The following is a 26,943-nucleotide window of genomic DNA, read 5'->3' on the forward strand; positions in this document are numbered from 1 at the left end:
GTTCTTCCAGACCCAAAGGACCAAACTCACACACAGCTCAGTATTTAAAATGAATTTAATATCTCAAAGGTTGACTTAACTTTTCCTAAAGGCTTTACGTGTACAGTATGTACAGATAGATAGATCTGAAGTAATGTACTAAAATATTTCATGGAGGCGTGGTCTTTTAATAAAAACATAAAACTTTAAATCCATCCACCAAACTGTATGGACATGGACCGCTATTCAAAAGTTACACAAAAGACTTTCGAAAAAACTTAAGCATCAAAGAGAAATGAAAACCTATTCAATTATTAAACTGTTGAGTTAGAATGTTTTTAGGCCAAATCAGAATTTGCAATTTCTGAATGACTTTAAACATTAAAATGATGAACACAGTAAGAACGATGCTATTGAATGACGCCATGAGTTACGATGAAGCTTTTTCAGAAGTTAAACTCAAAAGGTCATAAATAATAAAACTTTAAGAACAGAACCAGTGTCATACATGTCTCTTTCAGCAGAATCAAAGAATGCAGAACAAGCAAAACCCTTTTTCACTTTATATTTTGCACAAATCGCTTAGAAATTCTGTTGCTAGCTCACCAGAAAAAGGAATAACATACATGGACTACGAGCCTCGTGTTTCTGAACCCTGTGATCATCTCTTGGTTTTACCAGACAGATTCACTGCTGTTGTTTTTTTACAGTAACAGAAAGAAAAGCAGAGAACCGCTTGCTTTATTCTCCACCTGGTCACATCTATCATATGAGAGAATCCTTTTTTCTAAAGGATTTGTGCAAAATGAATATTCCTTGGCTTTGCTTTTTCTTTATTTTAATTCAACACTTAGTCTCATTTTCTAATTATATGGAGTTCAGCTAAGGACTGGAGTAAACAGATGGTTATATTGTTTAACAGTTACTAAATCTACTGACTGTGGTGTAAACATGTCTTTGCTGCATGCAGAGCTTTAACGCTTCCTTCCACAAAGCACCGATAATACTAAAGGAGACTGGCGGAGATGTCGGTGTGCGTTAATATAACCCCGTTAACTACAAGCTGTTAGTAAAATTAGCAGAGCGTTTTAGTGTTGAAAAAATATGCTTTATACACTGTACACTGTATAGTGTATGCGAGAATACATTCGAGTATTCATATCGACCATATCAGTGCAAATAACTTGTTAAAACTTTCCTACTAGATATCTCATCCAAATGGTATCGTCATATAGAAAACAAAATATACAGTACCTTTGTCTAATAGGAAACAGAGCACTGGCACATAGAACATAATAGAAAAACACCCCCACAAACACAAGCTACCATCCTACAGTTTGGCAACAAATCAATAGACCTTTGCCTCTTGACAATAAAGAGCTTAACAGTAATGCCGACTGATTATCAATTTCAATGCCATGATACTGTACAGCTGTGCATTTAATACTGCACATAAATGTATGAAACACTTTCTGATACAAAAATATTCATCTATAATGCAATAAACTTTGCATTGGAACAAAAAATAGTCTATAAACACCAAAAGATAATTGTGATACAATACGTAAACGATCAATATAAAGAATAAATAACTTATAAACAGGTGCAACAACAAAAAATGTTTCCGTAATATTGCCTTCACGGGACAAGACTTTCTTCTTTTCTTTTTTTTTTACATTCTGGCTGAGCAGTGCAGCTTCCCTTTACATCAGTTCTCCACAGTCGTCTGCTGCCTCCATGTGGACAGTAGTTTTACCACTTGTGAATGTCACAGTCCTCCTAACTGATCTTCTGCAGTAGTTTCTCTTCTATCAGTTCAAACTGTACGCTCACAGACATTTCTGCGATGAACTGGTCGCATCCTTCCTTGGTCACTTGTTTGCAGTATCGCAGGTCGATGTGACAAATGCTTCCACAGCGCTTGAAATAGGTCAGCGACTGGTCTGTGACTCTGTTACACACTGCAGGGAGAAATTGGGTTAGAAGAAAATTAACAGGTCACCTGTACCGACATAAACTCTGCACACACATGGATTAATCAGCCTTTTAGAACAGGACATTAAATCCAAAAGCCTCATTATGGGGAGCAGTGTTTTGGCATAAATCTGCCGACTTGCACCAGGAAGCCAACATTTGTTTTCCTTTCAGCTGTTTCCATAATGACCCTTTGATTGTCCGCTTTTAACATTTAATTATATTCCAGTGAGAAAAGCATAAAAAACTCATTATTTTTTTGCATTTCTGCACATTGATATACACGATTAAACCCATGCTGAGGTAATTTCATGCATCTGATTGAACAAACGATTACAAAAAATACAGCCTGAAGTAGGACTTTAAAGATGATCGACTGAACACGATAACATTCACAAAGGTAGCAGTGATTGAAGGAATGTTGTCTTAGACTGTGCTAGTTTCACATGACAAATAAATTAGCATACTTTCCCACATCATACTTTAAATGTTTAGATTTATTTCCTACAGTGTCTTTCAGAAAAAAATCCTTTTTTTGGGAAGTGTTATTAAAATATGTCTTGCTGAATTACAGTTTGACAGCAATATTATTTTGACAAAATCACCTAAAGCTGGGGTGTCAAACATGCGTCCCGTGGGCCAAAACCGGCCCGCCAGAAGGTGGGACCACTTTGTAAAGCTTAAAAATTACAGAGAAGACATTAACTGCTAACTGTAAATTAGTAAAATTCTAAATTTCAAATAATTTCTAGACCATGACAAGTTGTTTTGATCATAAAGTAAAATACTATATTGCTCAGTTCCAGATACCTGTGACTAAATGTTTTGTACCTTTATAGGTATTCTGTGATCTGGAAGTTGTAATGTGTAAATGATAAACTGAGGCATAATATTTTTGAAGTTGATCTCATTTTTCCTAAGAAATGTCATGTTGTTCATGATGTTTTGTAAAAAGATAATTCTGAACATTTATAGAATGTACGTTTTTTCCACTAAAACAAAGGGAAAAATTGGAGTTGTTGTTATTTATATGTTATTATGCTCTGATTTTACTAGTGTGGCCCACTTGAGATCAAATTGTGCTGAATGTGGCCCCTGAACTAAGATGAGTTTGACACCCCTGGTTTAAATGTACAATATGCTGCATTGCAACTTTAACTTCAACCTCTGCTATCAAGTTCGGAAATCAATGTAAAAACTAAGTAGGTACTTTGGAGAATGTTCTGTAGTAATGTAAATTACTGCAGAACCTTGGCAATAAGTAAACATTTAACTCACATCTTTGTTATTGATGTATACATTCCCTGGAAGCAGAGATGATAATTCAATATGTGCATCTAACAAATTCAATATTCAGCCAGAAGCCAGCAGTGGAAGTGAAATACAGGCAGACTTACAGTCTACAAAGACCGACTCGTACCTGACAGGTTGATGTCAGTGAGTGAGTCTCTGGTGGTCGTCCCTGCAGCAGTCAGGATGTTGACTGACTGGTCGGTGACGTGGTTGCAGTAGCTGAGGTCCAGCTTAGATAACAGCGGCATGTAACGGATGATGAGGCGCAGAGACGTGTCCGTGATGTCCAACCCTGCCAGACGCAAGTCCTCCACGTTACGCAGCTTACTCCTGTTGTCTAACTGACCTACAAAATGTTTCAAAAAACAGAGGGAAGGAGATAAACAGAGGGTTAGAGAAAAAACTGAGAATTTACTGTATAAAGTCAATGTAGTTATTTTGTCTGACCATATGAGTCTGACTATTCTCTACATTTTTCTTACAGTCAACAAATCCACTGTGAAGACTAAACTCAATGATTAAGTGATCCTTCTAACTTTACATGTCTTTGTCTGTGCATCCAAAGCCTGATATAGCTTATTCCAATGCTAAAAACCACATTAAAAAAGCGTCAGTGAGCCACACCGTTGCTCTGGCTGACATGTTTCTGCATAACACTGAACACTTCACTGAAGCTGGGGCACCAATTGTACATTAATCCACAGTTCAAAATAGTCCACTCAAATGCACTGTTTACTGCAATTTGCTGTAAATTACACAGGCCAGCCTTTTCAGGAAATTATTTTGTATATTCCTGAGCCCTTTTTAAAGTCCTCTGGTGAAAATCAACACTGTTAATCTGTCATTATGGTGTTTTTTGAATGCTGGAAAACGAATCCTGAGTAAAATAAACAGCCAGTGCTACTGCAGAGCATTTCCACCTTGAAACTGCAGCGTACCAATGATAGAAGTCCAAGGAATCAATGCTGTCAACTCGATAGGTAGGGTGTCTGTATTATTATTCTTTTTCAGAATCAGTCTCCAGTTTAAATGTGTGGCTGAATGACTCCAATAATACAACGTGTCCTTGTGTAGTGTAGAGTAGTTTTACAGTGACTGAGCAGAGTTGTACATGAGCTACAGCTTCTAAATACGTAACTCCAATACACAGAGACACATTTTTAGGGTTTAAATCAAAAACTGAGGAGACAGAAACCAGTGGCTCTGGGATTGAGTCACAAACAGAGCAGGGAAGTTGTAAAGTATTGAAAGGTTACCAAATGCACTGCTTGTTCTTTGCTTATTTATCTATTTTTGCTCTTGTAGCTGATGCTGTTTAAGAGCCTTAGGTTGCCATGACAACGTAGGAAGTTGGTCATTTTACAATCATTAAGTAAATTCTATCTTGGAAAGCAGTGTTAGAGTATTTGTTTTGTTGTACTTTTGGTCATTTTGTCCTGATGAAAATAATTATTTTTAGTCTAGTTTTTGTTTGATTTATTTGTCCTGGTTGATAAAGTTGTATAACATGTCATGTGACTCACGGCACAGACGCGAGGTGCAAAAGCAGCCAATTTTACATCCCGTCTGCTTTTATTTGTTTTCTGTTGGTCATCCAGGTGAACACGGTAATTATTCCTTTTAATACATTTTCAGACAACTGTATACTTTGTTTAGAGAGAAGCGAGAGACAAAGGTATTTGTTTTATTGCCATTTCATGATTCAAATGTGATACTGTCATGTTTGTGTTTATAGTTTTCACGGTGTACCACCAAGTGACATGGCTTCTGTGAAGACTAAACCTTCTTGTGGACATCAGTACGAAGCGTGGACTCTTTCAATGACCAGCAGCTACAGTTCTTTTCATATAATTTGTTGATAATGAGATAAACCTTTTGTTCAGCACATAATCTTGAACATTTCAGTGCTTCAGGCTCGTCAGCTGATGACTTACCAGCTCGGAATCTGTCGTACTGCATGTTTTCAAGAATGGACAGAAGTTTATGAAAAAAAACAGTGTACACAATGTGATGCATACATTTCCTTCTTCCTTCCATTATGTTCCTGTCACTTAGTGGTCATGTTCCCTCATTCGCCAGCTAACGTCTCCCACTGTCTGAGAGTGAAGGCAGAATGTGCTGGTACCTGGTCTGTTATCTGTGGGAGGCGACAGCAGGTCTCTCATCTGGGCGTCTTTCAGACCCTCGACCCACTGAACGTCCAGAGTTCGCAGGAGTGGACAGCTGGAGGTGCAGAGAGCTGAGACGGCCACCCAGGAGCATCCTGACAGAAGCAACACCCGCAGACCTGCAGGAAGACGAAGACACACACAACCTCACTGTAGATACACCTATTTCTAGTTTCCTGTTCTACATGGACACAAGCAGATACACGGCAAGCTAGGTACACTGCAGATTTATCTCGTGTTCATTACGGGGAAGAAATCTGGCCTATTTTTCAGTTCTCTGTCCCCAGAGTTTTAGCTAATCTGAGGTCACATAAATAAACCATCACAGATGTGGGAGGTATGCTTATCTAAACAACTGAATGATTCAGAAAAGAGACATATAAGTAACAAAGAAAAGCATGTAAACCTTCAAAATTCAGCGGCCTCTGGGGAAACAATTATCTGTACAGAGGAGCCTTATGGGAGCACGTTAATGAAACACTTTCATGCTTTATGAAATCCACAAGTCCACAGAGACAATGGTCAAACTCTCATTTAAACATCTTTTTAAAATCTGAGCATGCTACTTTTTTGGCACATGGAGAAAAGACATTGTTCCGTCTTTAAGAGGCTGAGCTGTACAGTGATGATATGATGATGTAGTAGAACGCTGCTGACTGACCACACATGAGCCACTTCACCCTCAGCTATGACTGCTCAGGTGTGAGTGCTCAGGTGTCAGTCTGTAGCATCGCAGTAAGAAAAACAACTAGAAGCTATTTGATCCAGCTCAACTAACAACCACTCTGCAGTTTGATTGAGTTTGTTTAAAGCATAATTTTGAGTATTTTTTTTTATCCCCAAGACAAATGTAACAGAGATGAACCTCATGGAGCATCAGAGGGAGACAGACAGATAAAGCCCGTAGACGTAGGCTAAAACAGGCATTAAAGTTACTTTTTACATTAAGTGCAGTTTTCCGTGACTCAGGTTTTTCTTGACTTGTCTGCACAAAGACTGGCCCGTAATGAAAATTGCAGAGAGCACAGTTTGAATGTCTTGACTCAGCAGAGGTGCACACACTGAGCTCTGCAACATCACAAATCAACTTTCATGTTTTTTGCTTCTTTTACTTCTCCCTCAGATCGTAGCTACATCTGTTCCACTGTCGAGCAAACAGCACATTATCCAGATGAACACGGACACACATTGTTTCCGGGCGTCATAGTGTGTGATTCAGGCACATCTGGAACATGTTAGATTAATGTCTGATTCTTTAGCAGAAGTCCTACTTGTTGCCTCTAGACTACTGTGTCAGATTGGTACCTTTTAATAAATAACTGCAGCATTACACAGCTGCAGAAACAATGAATGCGTCTTTACAGCAGTAGTAATTACATGAATACAGAACCAGTCAGGATCTAAAAGCAAATAAAATTCTCCTTTCTTCTGCACTCCTGACCCAACCTGCTCCCCTCTAGTGTCTGACTGGGGACTGTGCTCTTGATTGTAATGAAGTCATGATATCTAAGTCATGAAATGTATATTCTGTCATAGCAGATTAAAACACAAAGTTCAAGCAACACCTACATCAACCAATCACATCCAGGCTGCAGCACTGCTTACACCCAGTGGCTCAACACTGATGCAGCTTTGCTTTTTGAAGGAGTAAGCAATAAATGGGCCACGTAAAGTGTCAACTAGTCTCTCCTTTCTGTAGCATCTGCAGTTATTAACATGTAGTCTTCACTACGGTAAATATGTTAACAGAAACATCTACAGAAAGACTTAATCAAACCTTAATTTTTCTCTTTATTTTGCACAATAAGGTTATACTGTATATAAGGTTAATTTGGTTAAAGGATAGTCAGGTCATGTTGAGGTGAATCAATGTGCCTTTGTATCTCTATAATAAACCTGTTAATAAAATGTTTTTACAATCACTAAGAAAGATGGCAGAAGCTATATTACATATTCAGTTCATTCCAGCTTATCATTTCAAGCAAAGCTATCATTAGAATAATTATGTGGTGAGACAGAATTTCAAAATTAGATCTTTCAAAAAGTCATTAGACCCTCACCTCTAAAGTGAATAATTTCACTTCTTTTTTTCTAAAAAATGTACCTTGTTTTATTTCTTTTGCTATTTCTTGCTGTTGGATTTATTTACCTGGAAGTCTGTTGATTAGCCAGCTGAGCTGTTTCTTGGAAATGTTGGTCCAGCTGAGGTCCAGAGCTACTGGCTGTCTCCGGATGATGCCGCTCAGCATGAGAGGTGTGATGGACTTGCAGCGGTTCAGATTGATGTGCTTCCAGAGCCTTTTGTCACAGCACCTGATGGGAGACACAGCGGACACTTGCGTTGGAACGAAGTGCAGAAGACAAAGTTTTCAACTCCACAGTGCAGCTTGAACTCACCACCTATTCCAGGTCCTGCAGACACGCATGCAGACGCAAAGATCTCTGTGAGTGAGGTGACTGAACACCGTCATCCACGTCTCTCGTCGCATCACGTGCGCTTCGCCGTCGTTCAGCGGCAGTCTGTCGGGCGGAGGGCTGATGGGAGGCGGCCGGATCACGTGGCGCTCCATTTGGATGCATTTTGGTGGCGACCGGCAGGGGAGCGGTCGGGGGCACATGGGTGTGATGGGCGTGCTTCTGCTCCAGCCGAGCGGCGAGTAGCCACGTGGCGTCCCGTTCACCTCCCGCCCCCGGTGCCTCAGCCAGTCACCCAGATCGCTGCTGCCGTTATTAAGAGGCCATCTAGGCTTCTGCTCGTCTACTTCATTCTCAGGCTCAGATTTTACCGGTCTGTGGTTCTGATTGGCCAAGCTGTCCTCCGTTTTTAGCGGTTGTCTGTTTTGATTGGCCACACCTTCCTCCAGTTTAACAGCTCTGCGGCTCTGATTAGTGGTCGAGTCCTCTGTTTTTAGTGGTTTACGGTTCTGATTGGTCAGACAGTCTTCGTTCTTCAGTGGTCGGCGGTTGTGATTGGCTGGGATGTCCTCCGTCTTCACTGAGCCGTGCTTCTGGCTGCTCGGACAGTCTTCTGTCTTGGCAGTTTCCTGGTTGGACTCTTTGCTCGCCTCTTTGTTGGGAAGACGTCGACGCTGATGGCGAGCTTTGAGCTGAGCAGAGCTCCTCTCCTGAGCTTCTCCTGACTCGCTGCTTGGTCCGGCTCTGGGAGAGTTGGAGGAGGACTGGTCACTTTCTCTGGCTGTGGATGTCCTCAGCAGTGGGTTAAGTAGGACCTTAGCTTTGTCCTCCGTACTACTGTCTCTCTCTTTTGTCACTGCCTCCTCTTCCTCGGCATCCTCTTCTTGGTCCTCATCATCATACTCATGTTTCTCTTTTATATGCATCCTTTCCAAAGACAAGCCATCTTCTTCTTGATCCTCCTGGTCATCGTCTTCATCACCATGATCATTCTCTGTCTTGATTTGCCGCAACAGCTTTGAAGTGAACGGATCTTCCAGTTTTGAAGGCTTCTTCTGAAAAACAACAGAAGGAACATACTAATTTTTAAAGCAAACAGAAACATCAGTATACAGGCGTGACGTTAAGGATGATCTTTGAATTTTTTGCATTTTTTATGTGTAGTCTATTTTTTAAAGAGTTAAGGGAGCACAAAATGGATTTTAAAAAAATACTGACATATTTTCAAAAACACTAATTAGTTTTTAATTCGAAACATAGCAAACAAATTAGTCTAAGAAATCATCTGTGACTCTGTCTGCATTTCAATCAGTCTCAACCCAAAGTCTGAGAAATCCTTCTCTAGTTGATTTGCACATTTTCATATAGATTAAGTCTTTCATTCTCAGTTTTTTTTATATCTGCCCTCTTTGTAATATTTATAACAAACAATTCACAATGAATTAATTCCTGGCAGAAAGTGTTCCAAACTGTGAAGACACCACTCAGAATACTAACAAGGTAACAAAGGAATAAGGGTCTCACCTTCTTCTTCATAATAACAGGTTCATCATTGGTGTCAAAAAGTTTCCTCTTTTTCCTCAGCGGATTGTCCTCTAGTCTTGGTCGGGGGATGCCATCCAGAGACAGCAAGGGGGGACGTTTCTTTGGAGGCTCCTCGTCGTTCCTCTTTGAGATTACTTCCCGCTCTGCCTTTCTCTTCACAACAGATGTCGTAGTCAAGGTAGTGACCGTTGTTGTGGCCACCATGGGCGGGTCGAGCTCCTCTTTTGGATCTCGGTTTAGTCGTGGTTCTTTCAGCAGCGAGCCGGGAAGATTTGACGCATACTTGAACCCTGGCCCCCTTTTTTGCTTTGAGGCCAAAAGGTTAGAAAAAAGGAGAGCACAACTTTATTTCTCTTGTTCTGGGATCCTCAGATAAAGTCGGATGGTTAATAAATTCATCATTCAGACACATGCAAAATAAAGTCCATACTAATGCTTACTTTCCCTGTTTTCCCAGCATGGTTACACTTTGGGCATTCCCAGCAGTTTGGCAGCTCATCGTTGACTACTCCATTTGAATCTTTAATCTGAACAAAAGCATAAAGACTCTATTAACAGTGAACAAACAGCAGCTCAGGAATTCTAAAATCATGGTTTAGCACATTTTGACAGTGAGGAATTTACCTTGAGACAGTTAGGATGAACGATCTCATTGCAGATGGAGCACTCCATGAGCATGAGGTTGAACTTCTCCTCCTCATCCTCCACTGTGTCCTCCTTTCCTGCCTCTCCACAGACTAGACATACTGCTGTGTGGGGCAGTACAGGCTGGTAAAAAAAAAAAAAAAAGCACAGAGTCTGAGGCTGCTGCGTCCAATTACTGTCTTCTTTCAAGACAATTCTTAACAAAAGTTAACCCACACTTCTGTCAGTACAAAATACTGAATGGTGAATAATAAAACAGATTAAGAATATTTCACAGTCATGACTTGTAACAGCATACTGGCATGACTCAACTAGAAAGAATAAAAATCCAAATTGACTGATGTAACACTGATGTGATATTGAGCCTAATGGCGCGTTCCGACTACTGGTGAAAAAGCAACTCTGTACAAGTCATTTTTAACCCCCAGCTTGTGACAGGCTACTGAATTAAAGTCCTATTTGCATGCAAGAACAACATTTTCTTGCCATCAGCCATTTCCTAGTACTATTGCATACTTTTTCAGTGCAACATTAACAACATCATAAGCCCTTAAACAACACTTCAAAGGCAACTCTGTGACAATATAGGTCTGAGTGCTTGGCTCTTTGGTAACTTCTGCTGCTGTTCTTAGTGACATAAGAATCAGTAATTTTATGTAATTCTAGCCCAACAGTGAACATCAATATAATGATCAGTAAATACTTATTAAAATAAGCCATGTTTTGTTATTGTTTTCTTCCATTGCTTTAATGATTTTCGGCCTTATCTCTTCAAACTTATTTACTGTTTACAGCCTGTTTGCAACCACGTAGATGCATTAATACCAACAAATGGGCCAATGCGGTACAGCAGATGGCGATGGACTGCAGAATACACTTAACTGTGAGTTCTGCTTTGCAACTCTATTAAGGTAAGTGAACATCAAGGGTGGTTTAAACATATCTGCATATATTAAAAGTGAGACAATTGTTAAGAGCTTGAAACCACAAGTGTGAGACATTAGGATAAATGCCAAGACACTTTCACTGTATCATCTACAGTGGTCAAACAGTCAAGCCGAGCCTTTTTCATTATCTGTAATGCAGAAACAGTGAAACTCATCGGTCTCTCTGCAGGTCTCTGTCCGTGGTGCTGAAACAGTCAAACACAACCATCTCTACCCTGCTACTGCAGCAGCCCACACTTCTGCACGTACTACTACTTGCATTATTAGTATTACACGTGTCAACTCTAACAGCAAATAGCAGCTAGCAACCACTCATAGTTACCATAGCAACTACCTGGAACCCCCTAGCAATCATGTTGTTCTGCCCTAGCAACCATGTTGAACACCCTAGCAACTACTTCACAACCACATGGGCACATTCAAAATCAAGTATTCACAAATAAAGGAAAGCTACATCTACTAAAGAGTCATTAAAGGACCATTGTGTGCAGGATTAAGGGATATCTATTAACAGAAATGGAAAATGGCATTACTAATTATGTTTTCATTCATCGTTAACTACAAATTGGTGTGTTTGCAAGGGTCCTCATCATATTTCTACGGTAGCCTGGAATACTGTAGAAATATGGTGAACTAACCAACGCTGGCTCTAGAGAGGGTCTTTTGCATTATTCTGTTGATGTGACAGCAATCATAGGTTCTCCTATATGCTTGGAAAGAAACGGGGATTTAGTTAGTTGGGTCAATATATAATTGAGGGACTTTTGAAGACCGTGGGATATATCTTGCATATATTTTTATTGAAAGTAAAACAAAAAAATATCCTTTTAATGTTCATTATGATCATGTCTTTACAAATTCCAGAATTATTTATTCCACATTATTAATAAAAAATGACTGAATATCACTAAAATGTCAATTAAATAACCGTCCAAATTTAATAACAACCATCTTCTAATCCACTAAACAATAAGAAAATGAGTTTATTCAAAAAATGTTTTGACTGTTCTTTTCATTAAGTTGAGATAATTATGACAGATATTTCTTTTTTTGCCAACATATCACATTTTATATGGAAAATAACAAATTGTATCTGTGTCCCATAAATCACTTTCAACTAAGTTACTCATTACAAAAACACCTCTCAAGGAAGTGAATTAATTCCAGATCACATGACCTGCTCCACATGATGTCATTTCCTCCTGAAGAAAAGACTGGCCAGACTCCAAGACTTTCTGAGTTATTTAATATAAAGTAGTCAACACGTTTACTACAATATCTTTATAAATAACTTTCAATTTCAATTTTACTCAATTGTATATATAATATTTAAAATAATCTTTCTGTAAAAATGCCATGTGGTGTTTGGTTATAGGTGGCCATGTTGATTTTAGAAGCCGCAGCCAACAAGTTGTTTGTTTAGCTGGCAATAATAATAATAATAATAATAATAATAATAATACATTTTATTTGTATAGCACTTTTCAAAACACTCAATGACACTTTACATATAAAATCATCAAACATTAAAAATAAATGTAAGAAACAGGCACCCTGGCTCTATATAAATGTTAAATTAAATGCCTCTATAGCTCACAGACAAGTTGTGGTTTTACAAGGGGTTACATGCTTGAACTGTTACTCAGCCACGTGAAGTGACTTCCTGACTGGTTGCTTTTCAAACTGACATCAAGACACCAAAAATTAACTGGAAATAAATTTTACAAGATATATTGTTTTAACTAAACCTTATAAGTGCTGTGTGTGTGTGTGTTTTTTTAATCTCTGTATGTAGACTAAGTAGCTTTTTCTACCCGTTTCCAGTCTTCGTGCTGCGCTAAGCTAATCACCCACTCTTTGCACCTTTTATTAAACAAACAGCTCTGAAACTGCTACCAATATTCTTACATTTCAGCTCTAAAAATGTCCAACATTGTGTGTACATCACAAGGACATTCCCTTCTGAACATTCTGTACTTACAGCAATGCACTGCCTCATAATGCAGGACTGTTTCATTCGCCCCGGCCCACCAAACTTCTTCATGTCTTTACAGAAGTGGCACTCTCCACACTCCGTCCGCAGACATGCCTCACACTTTCGACAGCGCGTCCTTCTCCTCCTGGCACCAGATGTTCCCCGACTAGCTGACAGCTTGACTGCTGATGCAGGAGATGCTGCCATCTTAGGTTTCGGCCGGTTGGGAGGCCGGGGCTAAAAAGGATGAAGAAGATACAGTGTCAGGGGCCAAAACCAACAATATTTCACAAATAGACATTTAAAGGTCAGATGAAATAACTAGTGGCAAAGAATAAACAACGTTATGCTTCTACATATTAAATATGCATCTAGATACAGTAGGTAGATATGGCAAATAAAAGTACATTATTATAATGATAATGTGCAAATTTCAATTTAAGATGTAAAAGGCTTGGAGAGCTTGCATCATTAGCTTTCACAAAAAAAATCAGTTTGAATCCTTACAAAAAATGAATGATCAGCAAACTGCTGCACGTGTATTATAATTTTAATTAAAAAAATACATTCTGATAATAAATAAAAGAAAGGCATAAAGCTCTGCAATCTGATGTTCTAAATTACACTCCCTTTCATTTAATAATGGTGCTATGGCCCATTGGTAAGTGCATACAATCATGTTATGTAATAAGGAATAAAAATTCCTTATTACACATCCTATTAAACTCAGCTGAGATGAGAGTCATGGTGGATGTATACGGTACTGTCTGATCCTTTGCTCTTTCCATGTCAGGGTCAATAGTTCCTTCCACAAACAAATGCAAAAAGGACACCTGCATCCATGTACACATATAATACACATCCACAAACCCAATCAAAACATGCTTTGTATAAACAAATTATTCATGGCTGTTAATACACAGAATACGAGAGACAACAAACACGTCAAAAATGTCCCCGGAGGCGTCTTCCAAATTTAGCACCTCACTTGCTTCCATGTTTCTACTTCAAAGAGAAGCTGCACTTATGGTTACATTTCACACATGGATCACTAGGACCCATTATTCTGCGAAGCGGGGCACACAGACTGATTTAGAGCAGTACACATTATTAAATGTGCTCTATTTAATAGAAGTGGTCAGTGGGGATGTGATGCCTTTGATCAGCCTCATTATTGTTCTTGTGTTATAGATTCCACTGCCTCTCAGGCTCAGAGCCAAACCACAACAATGTATTTTTAACATGAAAACCACATGTCAAAACGCTGCCAACTGTGCCACGTGAGGAAATAAAGTGGCAGCGTGTGAGATGAAACAAACAAGAACAAGGAGTGCAAAACACTGCAGCTCTTGGAAATGAAGATCGGATTTCTTTAGTTACATCGGCAGTGCAGATTTTCCTGGTGTCAGCATAGCAACAGCCACGTCCCATTCCCTAACAGAACAGTCTATGACACACAGACTTGTAACCAATAAGAACTGTAATGAGATCCTCTAACAGAAAAAGTAAGCAGGCTAAATCTGAGGCATATTACAATAATTTATTCTAACAATAGCCATGAAATAGACTGACATAGGCATTCAGATATGTGGTTACCAGACAGGATTAGAGGGAGATATTGGGGAAGAGGGGGAGGTAGGGCTTGTGCAGTCTGCACTGGACTGTTCTGGGGATATTCATGGGGATTAAAACGAGGAGCAACACTGAAATGAGACCAAATAACCCAGTCCTGTAGTTCACACATCGTGATCTGTCATTCAGCGTTTGCCAGGTAAAGTTACAACTAATGTTCAAATAAATAACAGGTAAACAGCTTACACCTGTAACTTCAACTACAGGTGCCAAAATGTTATTACAAAGATTTCCACTTGCTGTATATATTGTCTCCTAAATCCCATCTATGCCCCACCCCAGTGTCTACTAAGTGGAAGATCTCTAAAGCAGATACTCCTCTGACATGCAGAATTAAATGACATAAGACACAACTGCCTTTCAGCCTCAGCATGTCAGCTGCATGTGTTTTTTGCAAAGACACCTAAGATATCTTGCAGCCATCCTCAGTACATTTCTGCAGAAGTACTCATTATAAGCTGGAGTGTGTTTTCCTCCTTACAGCACAAAGAATATACATGTGTCCTCTTTGTACAGTAATAAGGACAGTACAGGTGACCAGCTTGTCATTTTTGGCACTTCAAAGCTCATTCAGCTGGGAAACATTATGCAAAGCAGATTCTTATGTTCAGTGACAGAGCCCCGAGCTACTGAGGATACGCTTATCAGCACATTAAACACACACTGAAGACAGCGCACACTGGACACAGACTACATGGACAAAATGACAAATTGTTTAATCAAAGCACAAGTAATTTAGAATCAGATAGTTGTTTCTAGCAAAGCGTACATCGCTGTGCTGCTTAAAGTCAACACTGACATAAATAGACCACTTTCATATTGTTATAAAGTCTCTAATCATTGTGACCCAGATTGTGATTTTCTCTTTATGTCCATGCAATTGACTGGTCAAAAAAATGGGCTTCCTGGAGGGATTACTTTTCTGTTTAGCAGTAGAGGTGACATAAGCTGTAAAGCTGAGGCTGTATTTGGGAAAAAAAACACTACAGCATGTGCTCAGTTTACAATATACAGTGTGAAGCACAGATTTTACATCCTAAAAAAGGGAAAGTAGAGCAAGTGTTAGACAACAACAACTCTAATAAAACCTCTGGTGTATAGTTACCTGAGCTAACAGTGTCAATAAATTGTAAACTCTCCATACATACAGAGAAAGAGCATGCTTCGGAGACACTGAGACGATGCTGCACAAGCAGGTATTCTGGCAGTAAAATGATTCACAAGTGATTGAAATTGATGCTGAAGTGCTGGCATGCTTGGCTTTGGAACTACACTACCTCATATCTTATCAGTTATTCAGTCTGGTGTGTATATTAACCCTGAGATTAGCTGATTTTCATGCTGTTTAAATAGCTGAACTTTGATGTAAGGAACAGGTGCATTAACTGAAAATGTCTTATGATATTTGGCAGCAGAGCAAGATGTACTCATTCATCTGCAGTCAGTGTTTTTCACATCCAAATGCAGCCACAGACTTAACGTAAGGGGGTGTGGTTCAGAGGTAAGCATGTAGTAGGAGAAATATTGAACAAAACACATTTCTTTATGTGTAGTTAAGTCCTATCTTAGATGCACCTGACATATATACAAAACAATATTTACATTTCACTTCATAATTGCTGCTTTTTCAGTAACATACTGGCACAACAAACCTTTTTTGTTGTTGTTTTACTGTCACATATATTCTAACATGCATTGCGATACTTTTACAATCAAATCATGAAAGATTCATCTCCTGCATCTTGAAACAACCAAGAGCAGCCCCGAGGGTCTGGGATATATAAACACAGCCTTCTCCTACTGTTCACTTCACCTGATAAAAACACAAGCATGCACAAACACGCAAACAGCAACAGCTATCAAAAAACAAAGGCAGAAATCCAAGACCAAGCACTGAAGGTAGACTGAATCAATGCTTTTGTCTCCAGGTAGCTCCATTTCCTCACTGCCCTGTGATGCTGCACATTGCTCTGTCTGACACAAGCATTCCTCTGGCGGCCTCACTGTGCTGCCTGCAGGGCTTTAGTGTGCTAACCTGCTCAGAGTCTGAGTCGTAGTCCTCATCATCAGCGCTCAACGACATGGCCATGGCTGCTTTTCAGACACCGTCCAGCTCACAGCAAACTGACATGGCTGCAGTCTCCTCCTCCTCCTCCTTCTACTCCTGCTACTGCTGTCAGGCCTACAGCCCTCCCTCCTGCTCCAAAGCTCCACAATACCACAAGCAGATGTAGGAAACACATACAAGCCTGCCTCATTAATATGGATCGACTCCCTGAAAAAGAGGAGGAGCGTCGGGAAGCACAGAGCCAATGGGAGGCCGCTGTGCATCAGAATATGTACTGGGGGGTGTCTGCCTCTGTCCAATGAGGACAGAGAATGCAGAAAAGGTGTTATCATATTCATGACGAACATCACAGGGAGAGGACAGCAGGCTCTGCACAGCCAATAGAGCCAGATGGCATCTCATTACAAAAGGCAAACACAAAGAGGCCCCAGGACCAGCAGCTGGCCTTTGGAGGGACGGATGGGGGTGATCCAGGGCGTTTATGAGACCAGTAGAAACGTCACCTCCATGCATTCATGCCCCATTCTTAAACCTCCTGTTGAGGCTTCTCTGTCTCTTGAGCAGTTTAAGTGTTTGTTTGCACAGTTAACCGTTAACAGAAAATGAAAGAGCATGCATGTGCTATAAAACAAACAAAAAATATTGAGTGACCTAAAATAAAGTCACAATATGGCACAAGCAAACACATTTTACAAATAAAAAAACTGTTTTACATTATTTTGGATTACAATATATTGCAAATAAGAGAACACTAAAAGAGGTATTAAGGAAATGGAGGTAAAGTGATTCCTTTTTCCTTTTACATTTTGCAGATTAACGCAAAAGCCTCCATTCTAACCCTCTTACAGCCCACTGCTCCGTTCATGGCTGGAGGAAATCAAAGGCTAAATGACAGCGACATCAAAAGCACTTCAAACCTGCCTGTGTTTACCATATCACAATTTTACGAGGACTATATCATAGGAGGTATTTTGTACAAAATACCCATGCCATAAAAGCACAGCAGTCAAAGTGGCGCTCCAATAATGAGCGTCTGCACAGATGATTCCCCTCTTTCAGAGGAACAGAGGGGCGAATCACAAACACAATATTTATGAGGCCTCTGAAAATATTCATCCCAGTTAATGTCAAATTTGATACCAATTTGATCCCCAAGCAACCCTGCAAACATATAAACAGAAAAAACTGCATCTGGCCTGAAAACATGTCATACAATTTCCATCCTCAGTAAACAATGCTAGAAAACAGTGCCAATAAAAGCCTGTGTAGGATCCAGAGGGTAAATTAAAATGTGTTAATGTCAACAAAATACAGTATGTAGAAGTATGTGTATGGAGAGGAGGAAAAATATAAAATTAAAAAAACTCATTATTTACTTCATTAGGCAATACTGCAGCCTGTTCAGTCAAAATTATGCAAATGAGTACATCTACTGCTCTAGGGAAGGAATGCAATGAGAGGTGGACCACGAGGGGGAAGACAGGAAAACTCTATGAAAAAAAAGCTTCTCACTTGGAAGCTGATGACAGGAGAAAGGTAAGTATTAAAGTTTAAATGGTAGACTATAGATAGCCCATATTGCCCTTTGCTACTAATACCTGTCCAGTAGGCAACGACACAAGCATTCTTGTCATGTACAAGAGTGTACTATGTAAAAAAAAAAACATAAAAATATATAATATGGATTAACCGATGTTTTCACAGTACAAGGAAAATTTCACAAAGCGAATCTCTAAGATTAACCTTCTTAAGGTTCTTTTATCACAAAGTCAAGCAACAGGTGGATTAGATCAAAACTCTTTTCATAATTACATAGATTTTTCTATTATCAAGTGTTCATCAGCTTGATCTGAAAGCCCCAAAATAAAGTCAAAGGACCATGTTTGCAGCAAAAACAACAAGGAAGTGTCACACTGCAGATGAATCATTCTTACCTTTATAGTTTTCTTAGGCCAGCACACCACAGGAACCCCAGTAATTGCTAATTTGGGGTCGTCATCAGCGTGTTCTTTTAAGACAGCCTTGACAGCCACAGAGGAGAACAAAAAGTTCATCAGAAGTGTGTCACGGCTATTGAGTCATACCTGTTATGTAATCTGATGTGAGCAGAACAAGCTTATGCCTTTTGTCATCTTTTGTTTCTTACCTTCATGTCCTCCAGCAGAGCTTGTGGGTTCTCTATTCCCACTGGAACGCATTTCTTGTTTTCAGGAAGCGACTCCAGCTTCTCAACCAGCGTCCTGAGTCCGTTCAGTTCAAACTCCGTCAAATGAGTCCATTTATTCTGACACTCTGAGGCCGGCGAGTCAGAAGGGGTTTTGGGGAAATCTAGAGAGGTGGAGCCGGGATTACAGCTGTCCTCAGAGTCAATACATAAAACAGCTTTCAGGTGTTGGCCCTTCCCGGCGTCGGGCGAGCAGGGACCATCCTGAGCGACTCTTTCTGATTTTTCACCCTGGTCCTCCCTGACTTGAGTCCCACATGAATCCTCGTATGTGTCCTGGCTCCTGGAGTCAGAGGAGGGACTCTCTGTCTTCACCTTTGTCTCAAAGTCTGAAGGACAAAAGCAGATAAAATGTAATAACCCTATATGTGAATGTCAAATGGCACATTTGTGGGACAGTCACAATTTAATAAAGTTTTAGCTTGACTTTTAAACAAGATTTGTTCATGTATCATCCCCATATTTTCTAATTTAATGCTAATAATTATGGTCTTAATTTGGAGTTTTAAAGCAGCAAAATACAGCTAATGTTCCCAAACAGTGCCTCTTACAATAGAGCCGGTCACATGGACTGCAGAAATGTTATTCAGTTTTAACCTCTGATCTGAGATTAATTAAGAAACAGTGAAGTACAACAACAAAACAAGATTTTATCAGCAGCCACAGACATAGACAGGAGATACAGGAGAACAGATGTACATTAATTCATTTCACTCACCCATAGGCTCTTTTCGGACCTCTTGAGAAAGGTAGGAGCGTTTGGTCAGGCAGTGAAGATATCTCTCTAGAACATACCAGCATATCTCATAGTAGAACGGAAAACGAAATTTCGAATGAACCTGAAAACAGGGTAAGAAAATTTATATTAACATGAATTACAGTAAACCAGTTTTTGCAGGGGTTTGGCAGAAACCTAGTTCATTACAAAAAAAAAAGTTTTAATAAAAGCGTGGTTCGAGTTCTGCAGGCAAAACCTGACTTCTCATTCATTTAAAAACAATTTCTTGTGTGTTAAGAATGTGCATGAGAGAGACTTCAGCCAGGAAACATATCACTGACAGCAGCGTGGGGATAAACAGCCTAAGAGATTATTACTCATAGCAATATGCTGTGCTTTGTCACGACAGAGACAGAGTGCAACATATTACACTCTAATGCACACAAGCAAACAAATTCTTCAAGAATACAACTCAAATCTCAACAGATGGGCTTACACTTTACAAGATATGATCATTATTCTTCTGAAATAATGTGTAAGAGCTACAAACAAGGTAATGCACCAAAGTTTGGGGTCACCTAGACAATTTCACACTTTAATTCATGTGCTAACATAACTGCACAAGGGTTTTCTAATCATCAATTATCCTTTCAACACCATTAACTAACACAATGTAGCATTAGAACACAGGAGTGATGGTTGCTGGAAATGTTCCTCTGTACCTCTATGGAGATATTCTATTAAAAATCAGCCGTTTCCAGCTAGAATCACCATTTACCACATTAACAATGTCTAGACTGGATTTATGATTAATCTAATGTTATCTTCACTGAAAAACATGCTTTTCTTTCAAAAATAAGGACATTTCTAAGTGATCCCAAACTTCTGAATGGTAGTGTATAAAAACATAAATATATTCTGAATTTCCTACAAGAAAGTTTTCCAAAAAATATGAGCTTTGCAATATGGATTACTACAACAGACGTCTTGACAAAATATTGCTTTCTTCCATTTGTTCAGTATGAGAGTGCTTATAAAATGTTTTCTCCATTTGAAAAATATAGAATAATCTGCACATTAATGTTCCTGATATATATTTCAGTACACAATTACTAATTTTTTTTTTTTTTTTACATTTTGTCACTTCTAAATATTTTTCCCTTTGCCTCTTATTCTCTTTCAGTCTCAACCAAGCTGCTTCCTCTCACCCTCCTGTCTCTTGCAGGTGAACTCTTCACCTTCTGGTTCTCAAGAGAAATCATTTATCCCATGTAGAGTTTACTGTACTGCACTGCAGGTCAGCCACACATTGGAGAAAGCAGACTCCTACCTTAGTCCTGTTCTCTATCTCATGGATGGTAAGCTGCATAGGAATGTTAAAGCTGTGCAGAATATTGCCTCCGAACACCAGCGTGTCCACGGGAGTGTAGACAGCATGAATCCACCCTTAATTACAAAAAGCAAAAGCACAAGACATGTATAAAGAGATACAGAACAAAGAGAGGATTCATTCAAACCCACCGAGAGAAATATATTGTGTAATGGTCAAATAAAGCATTTCTGTTCATTCACGTGGTAGCTAATCTACTTTAAAACATCCATGCCAACACACCAGACGGGATGAAGAAGGTGTATCCTTGTTTAAGCTCCACTCTCTGGCATCCATCAGCTCGGTCTCCCAGAAAGATATCGCTCTGCTTGCCTGACAGTACCCAGTCCTCATACAGAGCAAGGTTATGTGGGGTTGGAGGCACAAGCCAGAACACCTGAGGAGAAGCAGAATTCTTTTTTCACCTCTGCTTCTTCAAGAGTAAAGTGAAAAATTATTTCCAGATGTTTTCTTAAGTTCTATCCTAATGGTCAGTTAAATCAATAATAGTAAATTAAGGTTTACGTCAGAAAATATCACACATAAAAGACTACAAACAACTTACTTTCTGTCCCTTGAACACATGATACCACACCGACGTTCCCCCAAAATCAATGTGGAAGTCTGTGTAGCAGCCCTTTACGCTCATCAAACAGTACCTAATGAGGAAGTAAGAAAAGAATTCATAATCATATTATAGATAAGTATATAACGGGGCTGTCCAAGCGTAACAGACTGACTTCCAAAAGTATCAAAAAAGGAAAAACACATCTTGACCAATTAGAAGAAGCAGTAATCTCACTTGTTTTTTACTGAAAAAAAGTTAGTCAAAGAAAACACTACTAGAAGCTACAGAAGCACTACAGCATACAGAATAGTTCACAATAGGGCATCTCTCCTCTGGAAGTTAATTGTGGAATGATTAACACCCCGAGAAATAAATGACTGGCTGATTTAGCTGGATGGGAACAGCTCTGAGAGAATCACCACTGAAGTGTAAACACAAAATAAAAATGCTTCCAAAGGCATCTCTGCACACTGTTGAGTTGTGAGTCCCACTGAAAAACACCGACACACTTAAACATATAAGAACAAAACTGTATACACTGCATTTTTCCATCATAAAAGCTTACGTTTTTAACAGAAGAGCCTAATTGAGAAAATGTTAAGATATCGCCAGTGATGTCCTTTTTCACCGTTTCATAATAGACTGAGTTTTAACATTTTAAGGTCCCATGTATTAAGAATCAATTTTCTTGTGTTTTGTGGTCGTCATAAAGTTGGAGGTGTAAAGTGAAAGCTGTTATAATAAAAGTATATTTATTTCTAAATTTTAATATAGCCTAATTCCCAATAAAGCCATTCTCATTTTCATATTTTCTGTTGTCAGACAAGTCACAAGTGTGAAATAATGACAAAAATTCAGTCCGTTAACGCTACATGTTAACTAGCAGGCACTTCAGAGCCATTTCCGAGCTGCTGCTCCGCACTGCTACACTTCTGATATTGTCACTGCAAATTTGTCTGATGTAAAAGAGTAAAAAAAACGACAGTAGTGTTGTCAATTCAGCTGTATTTCCGTGTAAAGTCTGTTGGAGATTCCTGGCCTCACACGCTCATTTATGTCTGGATCTGCAGCTCGGTTGACTGTTTGTTCTGCACTGTCAATCACGGATGCAGAGAGAGTTTTCTTCCTGAAGGGGGTTTGGACAGGATTTAAAGCTACAGACACATAAATAGCCTGTTTAGAACCAGGGGTGATACAGACATGGAAAAATAAACCATCTTTGCCTCATTTTGGGCTGAAAATTTGAAAGACCCATTCTGTGGAGATGTGAGACTTTCATTAATTGGCAAAAAAGAAAAGAAGGTACAATACAGGACCTACACTGCATGAGCAAAATCATCACATGAAAGGTCATCCAGTGCAGACTTAACGGTAAAAAAACACCACAGCCAGGATTTCTACTAAGTTCAACTACAACAAAGATAAAAAGAAAAAAAACATATTAAATCCTGATCAGTAATTTTGCTTGCATGGGAGAAAATGACAAAACAGAGATAATAGTTTGTTCTGTGTATTCATTCATTCGTAATGAGAAAATCATGAAAAAAAGCGCATCAGAATTTCCTAAAACCCAAAGTGGTGTATTAATTTTGCCTTTGTGGCAATTTTGCTTTAAAAATCATTTCAGCAACTTATCAAATTAACGTATACGAGTCAAACAATTGGTTAGAAACAAATAATTTTAGATCCATAATAATTATAATATTTTTACTGTGGCAAATGACTTATTGCAAAATTGGTAGTGTAAACATCAAAATCAAAAGCTGTAAAATATATCAATAGATTACATAACATAATAAATTCATAATTTAAGCAAATTTTTTTTCTCTACAAATACACAAAATAATTAAAAACAGAGACTGAAAGACAACATACCATTGCATCAGGAAGCATTGTGACTGAAAACATTACAATAACTGTTTTCTACTGTAAACCTGGAGAGATTTGTACACTACTCCTTCAGTAAACGCATGGAAACAGTGTAATCTTTAATAATAAAACAGGCAGGTTTCTGTATTGTGTCTGCACTGACAGAAAAAAATCACTGTAGCAGCACGATAGCTAAACTACTCATATTGGTAGTGAAATTAAAACTGTTGGTATACATATTGCATGAAGTTAAGGCAGAAATTATTTATTAGTAGAATTCAGTACAGCTGTTAGTTATTCCATTCTGTGCAATCCAGCCCAGACCATCAGTAACCACCTAACCTCTGTAAGGAATATGGCAGGTTAGTGGAGTCTATGTGTAATTATAATATCAGCAATTATGGGAGGTTATAAAAAAATAAAGGCACCACTGGTTTTGATTCATTTCGATTCTTCTTCAGCTGATTGGCTCAGAGGTGTCTGTGCAGTGAAGACCACAGCTGTTATAAACCATCCTCCTCCGTGGAAAAAAATTCTGCTGCCTAGCAACAATCAAGAGCACGTACAGGAGGTGACAGTATGCAGCGCTCCACTATGATGGAGCAATAGATGAGACACTCAGATGGGAGGAGAAGTATTATTTACAGCCAAGGAAGCGGACATTTTCTCCTGTTTCTATATACATTTATTTACACATATTTTACAGACTAATATACATCACCAGAGGGAACTTCATAAAACACACAGCAATGTCATACCTTTGCACTTTAGGGTACTTCATCTCTGAAATGACGTTGGTGGCTTCTGTTTGGCTTTGTTTCAGATCAGAAGGCCACATGTTGTCCACCCAGTCCACTTGATCCACCTGTGAGGGTAATTAAAAATCAATCCCAGTGTCGTTAGTCATCCCTCTTAGGATAAGGTGCTAAATGTGTGACCTCTATCAAACCTTTCATTAAATATCATTGCAACTGGTGATGTCAAATTACCACTGTGGGCCGCTTGATGAGGTTCTCCAGCTTAGTGTGGCTGAACTCTAAGCTGATGACATTGAACAGTTTGTCCCGTTCTTCCTCCGGCGTCTCGTAATAACGGACAAACTGCGCCATGCTCATCTCAGTGCCTTTCTGAGTGCTCACGTCCATAACGTCCACAGACCGGCGACTGCCTGCAACAAACAACCCAGGCCACAAGGTGAAATTAATCTGCAATTTTTTCTACTATAATTAATATGTGACGCAAGTGGTATGTAAATTAGCATATAGTTTGTCAGATTTATACGCAGAAAAGGTAGGATATGACAGATTTTAGCTTGGAAAAACTGTAGTTATATGCATGTTACTCAAATAAATGTACATCATATTTATTAATATATATGTTATTCACAATGTTCCCCACTAGATGGAGCAACTACACCCTGAACATGTTCTGCCTTCATGTCTTTCATGCTTCACACAATTATGCTTCAGTGCATTCGAAAACAACTACAAAATCATCTCATCAGATTTTTAACATTATTGTAATAAAAGAGCAGACAATAAGTGGAAACATATATAGTTTTTAATAGAGAATACCCCAACAACATGAGAAAGTGGATATGGACACACCCACAATACCATAACAATCCATCACACGTATCAAAATATTATATTAGAGTTGGACAAAGAAAGACAAGCATCAATAGACAGATCATTAGACATGTATATTTAATGCTAAAATGAAAATTATGGTAACAATAAGACATTAAATTTACACAATTTACACATCTTTTGATGTCCATGTGAATGTTTTGACAACAAAAGTAGTTTTAATGCTTAATCCTCCTTTTACTAGATAATTATTTACAAAGAAAACTACTTTTTTCAATTTATAAGCACGTTCTCTGACGTTATGACAATTCTGGTTGAGAGTACATGTTTTGTTTTTAGTTATTACCCTAACAACACTAAAGGATCACTCATAGTTAAAGTGGTTTCTTTACAGAAATGCAACAGATAAAACTATATGACACTTATTTGGACACTTGAAATCATTTTTTGAGAAGGTAGGTTCAATCAGTGTGGTACTTCTCCCTCTCCCAGCACCATTATTGCAGAGATTTGTTCTCATTATAATTTTGAAATTCCCAAAACTCATCACCTCAGTTGTTACTTCAACATCTCTAACTCTCTGAATTAGCAACTAGGATTCTTTGAGATGTAGATGTGTTTTAGATGTTGCTTGTATTTAGGACAAGTTTAACAACTCTGTAAATGTAAGTGTGTGTGACCGTGTTTGTAGCATTCCACTTACCAACTAATCCTTTAATTTCACTGACTGTAAATTCTGGATCCGGCATTCTGTGTAAATGTAGAAGAGAAGTACATGTCATTCAGTTAATATATTACATGTGTTGCTAAATTGTGGGATCAATCAACAGCATGAGCACAGTCAAAGAGTATTATGAAAGACTGTAAATGACTCCTCACCTGATCCCTAGTTCGTCTTTCTCTTTAAAAATGAGTGGGATCCTGAGGGCCTCCCTTTGCACATATTCATAGGTGAAGTCTGCAAGATCAGTGTGTTTTAGTTCAAAGCATTCACATTCAAAAGCATGCAAGTGCGTTTGTTTTCTTGCAAAACGATATAATCAGTGCAACAATAAACAACCGAGCATGACTGTGATTTGTGTTGCTTTACCTTTACCCTCCATTGAGTGGACAAAGTCTGCGCTGTAGCTGTCACTGACGAGCTTCTCCTCCACGCTGAAACCTCTGATGTTTGCAATTTCCTCCACATCAGACAAGTCCTCGTTTTCGTCGTACATCCTCCGGCAGATGGAGCGCTGCCATTAAGAAGCAGATGATTTACATGACAAAACTGGAACACGCGTGGAAAGCAAACTCTTTTCTGCCACAAAGGCCCCCTTCTCTCCACACACACCCACAGCCAGAGTAATAATTTCATGCCTAACTTTCACACTGGGGCATATGTTGATAGTAACACTTTCTACAGTAGCAGCATGTTTTTTCTTTTAACCCGTCGTTTGGTGAAATACCCGTTAAACTGCGCTTCCACTGGGAAAACGTAGTAATGTTGCATGACAGTCTCTAATTGAAAACTGCTTGTACGATCTCACTCATCTGGATATTAATTTGTGTCGCTTTAACGCTTCCGTAAACTACTACACGCATAAAAGTAGTGATAAAACCTAAAAAATATCCATCGTTCTTCCCCGTCGCCTCAAACTTGAGCAGCTTCCCTGACTTGACAAATTCCCCCCTCAACGTTTACAAACGTTAGCTTAGCTAACTAATTAGCTCGCTGCCAGTGGAGGCGCCTCGCAAGCTAACGTTACAACGGCAGATGGTAGCTACACACCAGCCTGCGTCCGGACTCGGCGCACGTCTCCGCGGCCTGAGCCATCGTCTTCCCCCGTGAACGTTTTCCCCGGTGGATCAGGGTCGGAAAAGCATCTCGGCGGAGGCGCGGCGGAGTTAAAGAAGCAGCACTTTAGCACGCTTTACGGGTTCAAAACAAGGGAACCATGTTTTTGTGTATTACGTCACCGCCAG

General features: G+C 39.1%; 1 protein-coding gene across 4 annotated transcripts; it reads right to left on the minus strand.

Annotated features, from left to right (window-relative positions):
* Window positions 1-37: 37 nt before the first annotated feature.
* Window positions 38-26,934, minus strand: LOC111581834 (lysine-specific demethylase 2B). Of its 4 annotated transcripts, none has more exons than XM_023290198.3 (21): window positions 26,750-26,934; window positions 26,069-26,213; window positions 25,858-25,936; window positions 25,682-25,728; window positions 24,379-24,557; window positions 24,148-24,254; window positions 21,518-21,611; window positions 21,196-21,349; window positions 20,914-21,029; window positions 19,584-19,704; window positions 18,788-19,194; window positions 18,576-18,662; window positions 12,948-13,178; window positions 9,999-10,142; window positions 9,815-9,901; window positions 9,354-9,680; window positions 7,812-8,884; window positions 7,564-7,727; window positions 5,372-5,533; window positions 3,374-3,592; window positions 38-1,940 (listed from the first exon to the last, which is right to left on the minus strand). In XM_023290198.3, exons 1-21 carry the CDS (start codon window positions 26,792-26,794, stop codon window positions 1,759-1,761), a joined length of 4,170 nt encoding a protein of 1,389 aa, XP_023145966.2. In that variant the 5' UTR covers window positions 26,795-26,934; the 3' UTR covers window positions 38-1,758. The 4 variants fall into 4 exon arrangements, with proteins under 4 accessions (XP_023145966.2, XP_054875082.1, XP_054875081.1 ...); XM_055019107.1 differs by having other exon boundaries at window positions 7,812-8,881; window positions 9,354-9,688; window positions 9,814-9,901; XM_055019106.1 differs by having other exon boundaries at window positions 9,354-9,688; window positions 9,814-9,901.
* Between the last annotated feature and the right edge of the window lie 9 nt (window positions 26,935-26,943).

Source organism: Amphiprion ocellaris, chromosome 17, assembly GCF_022539595.1.
Source record: "Amphiprion ocellaris isolate individual 3 ecotype Okinawa chromosome 17, ASM2253959v1, whole genome shotgun sequence".
Classification (NCBI taxonomy): Eukaryota; Metazoa; Chordata; class Actinopteri; family Pomacentridae; genus Amphiprion; species Amphiprion ocellaris.

Coding starts and splice junctions, on each gene's coding strand:
- LOC111581834 (XM_055019106.1), bottom strand. CDS start 26,794: ATGGCTCAGGCCGCGGAGACGTGCGCCGAGTCCGGACGCAGGCTG. Junction 21,612..24,147: donor AAGTACCCTAAAGTGCAAAG/GTATGACATTGC, acceptor CTTCCTCATTAG/GTACTGTTTGATGAGCGTAA. Junction 3,593..5,371: donor TCCCACAGATAACAGACCAG/GTACCAGCACAT, acceptor AACATTTTGTAG/GTCAGTTAGACAACAGGAGT.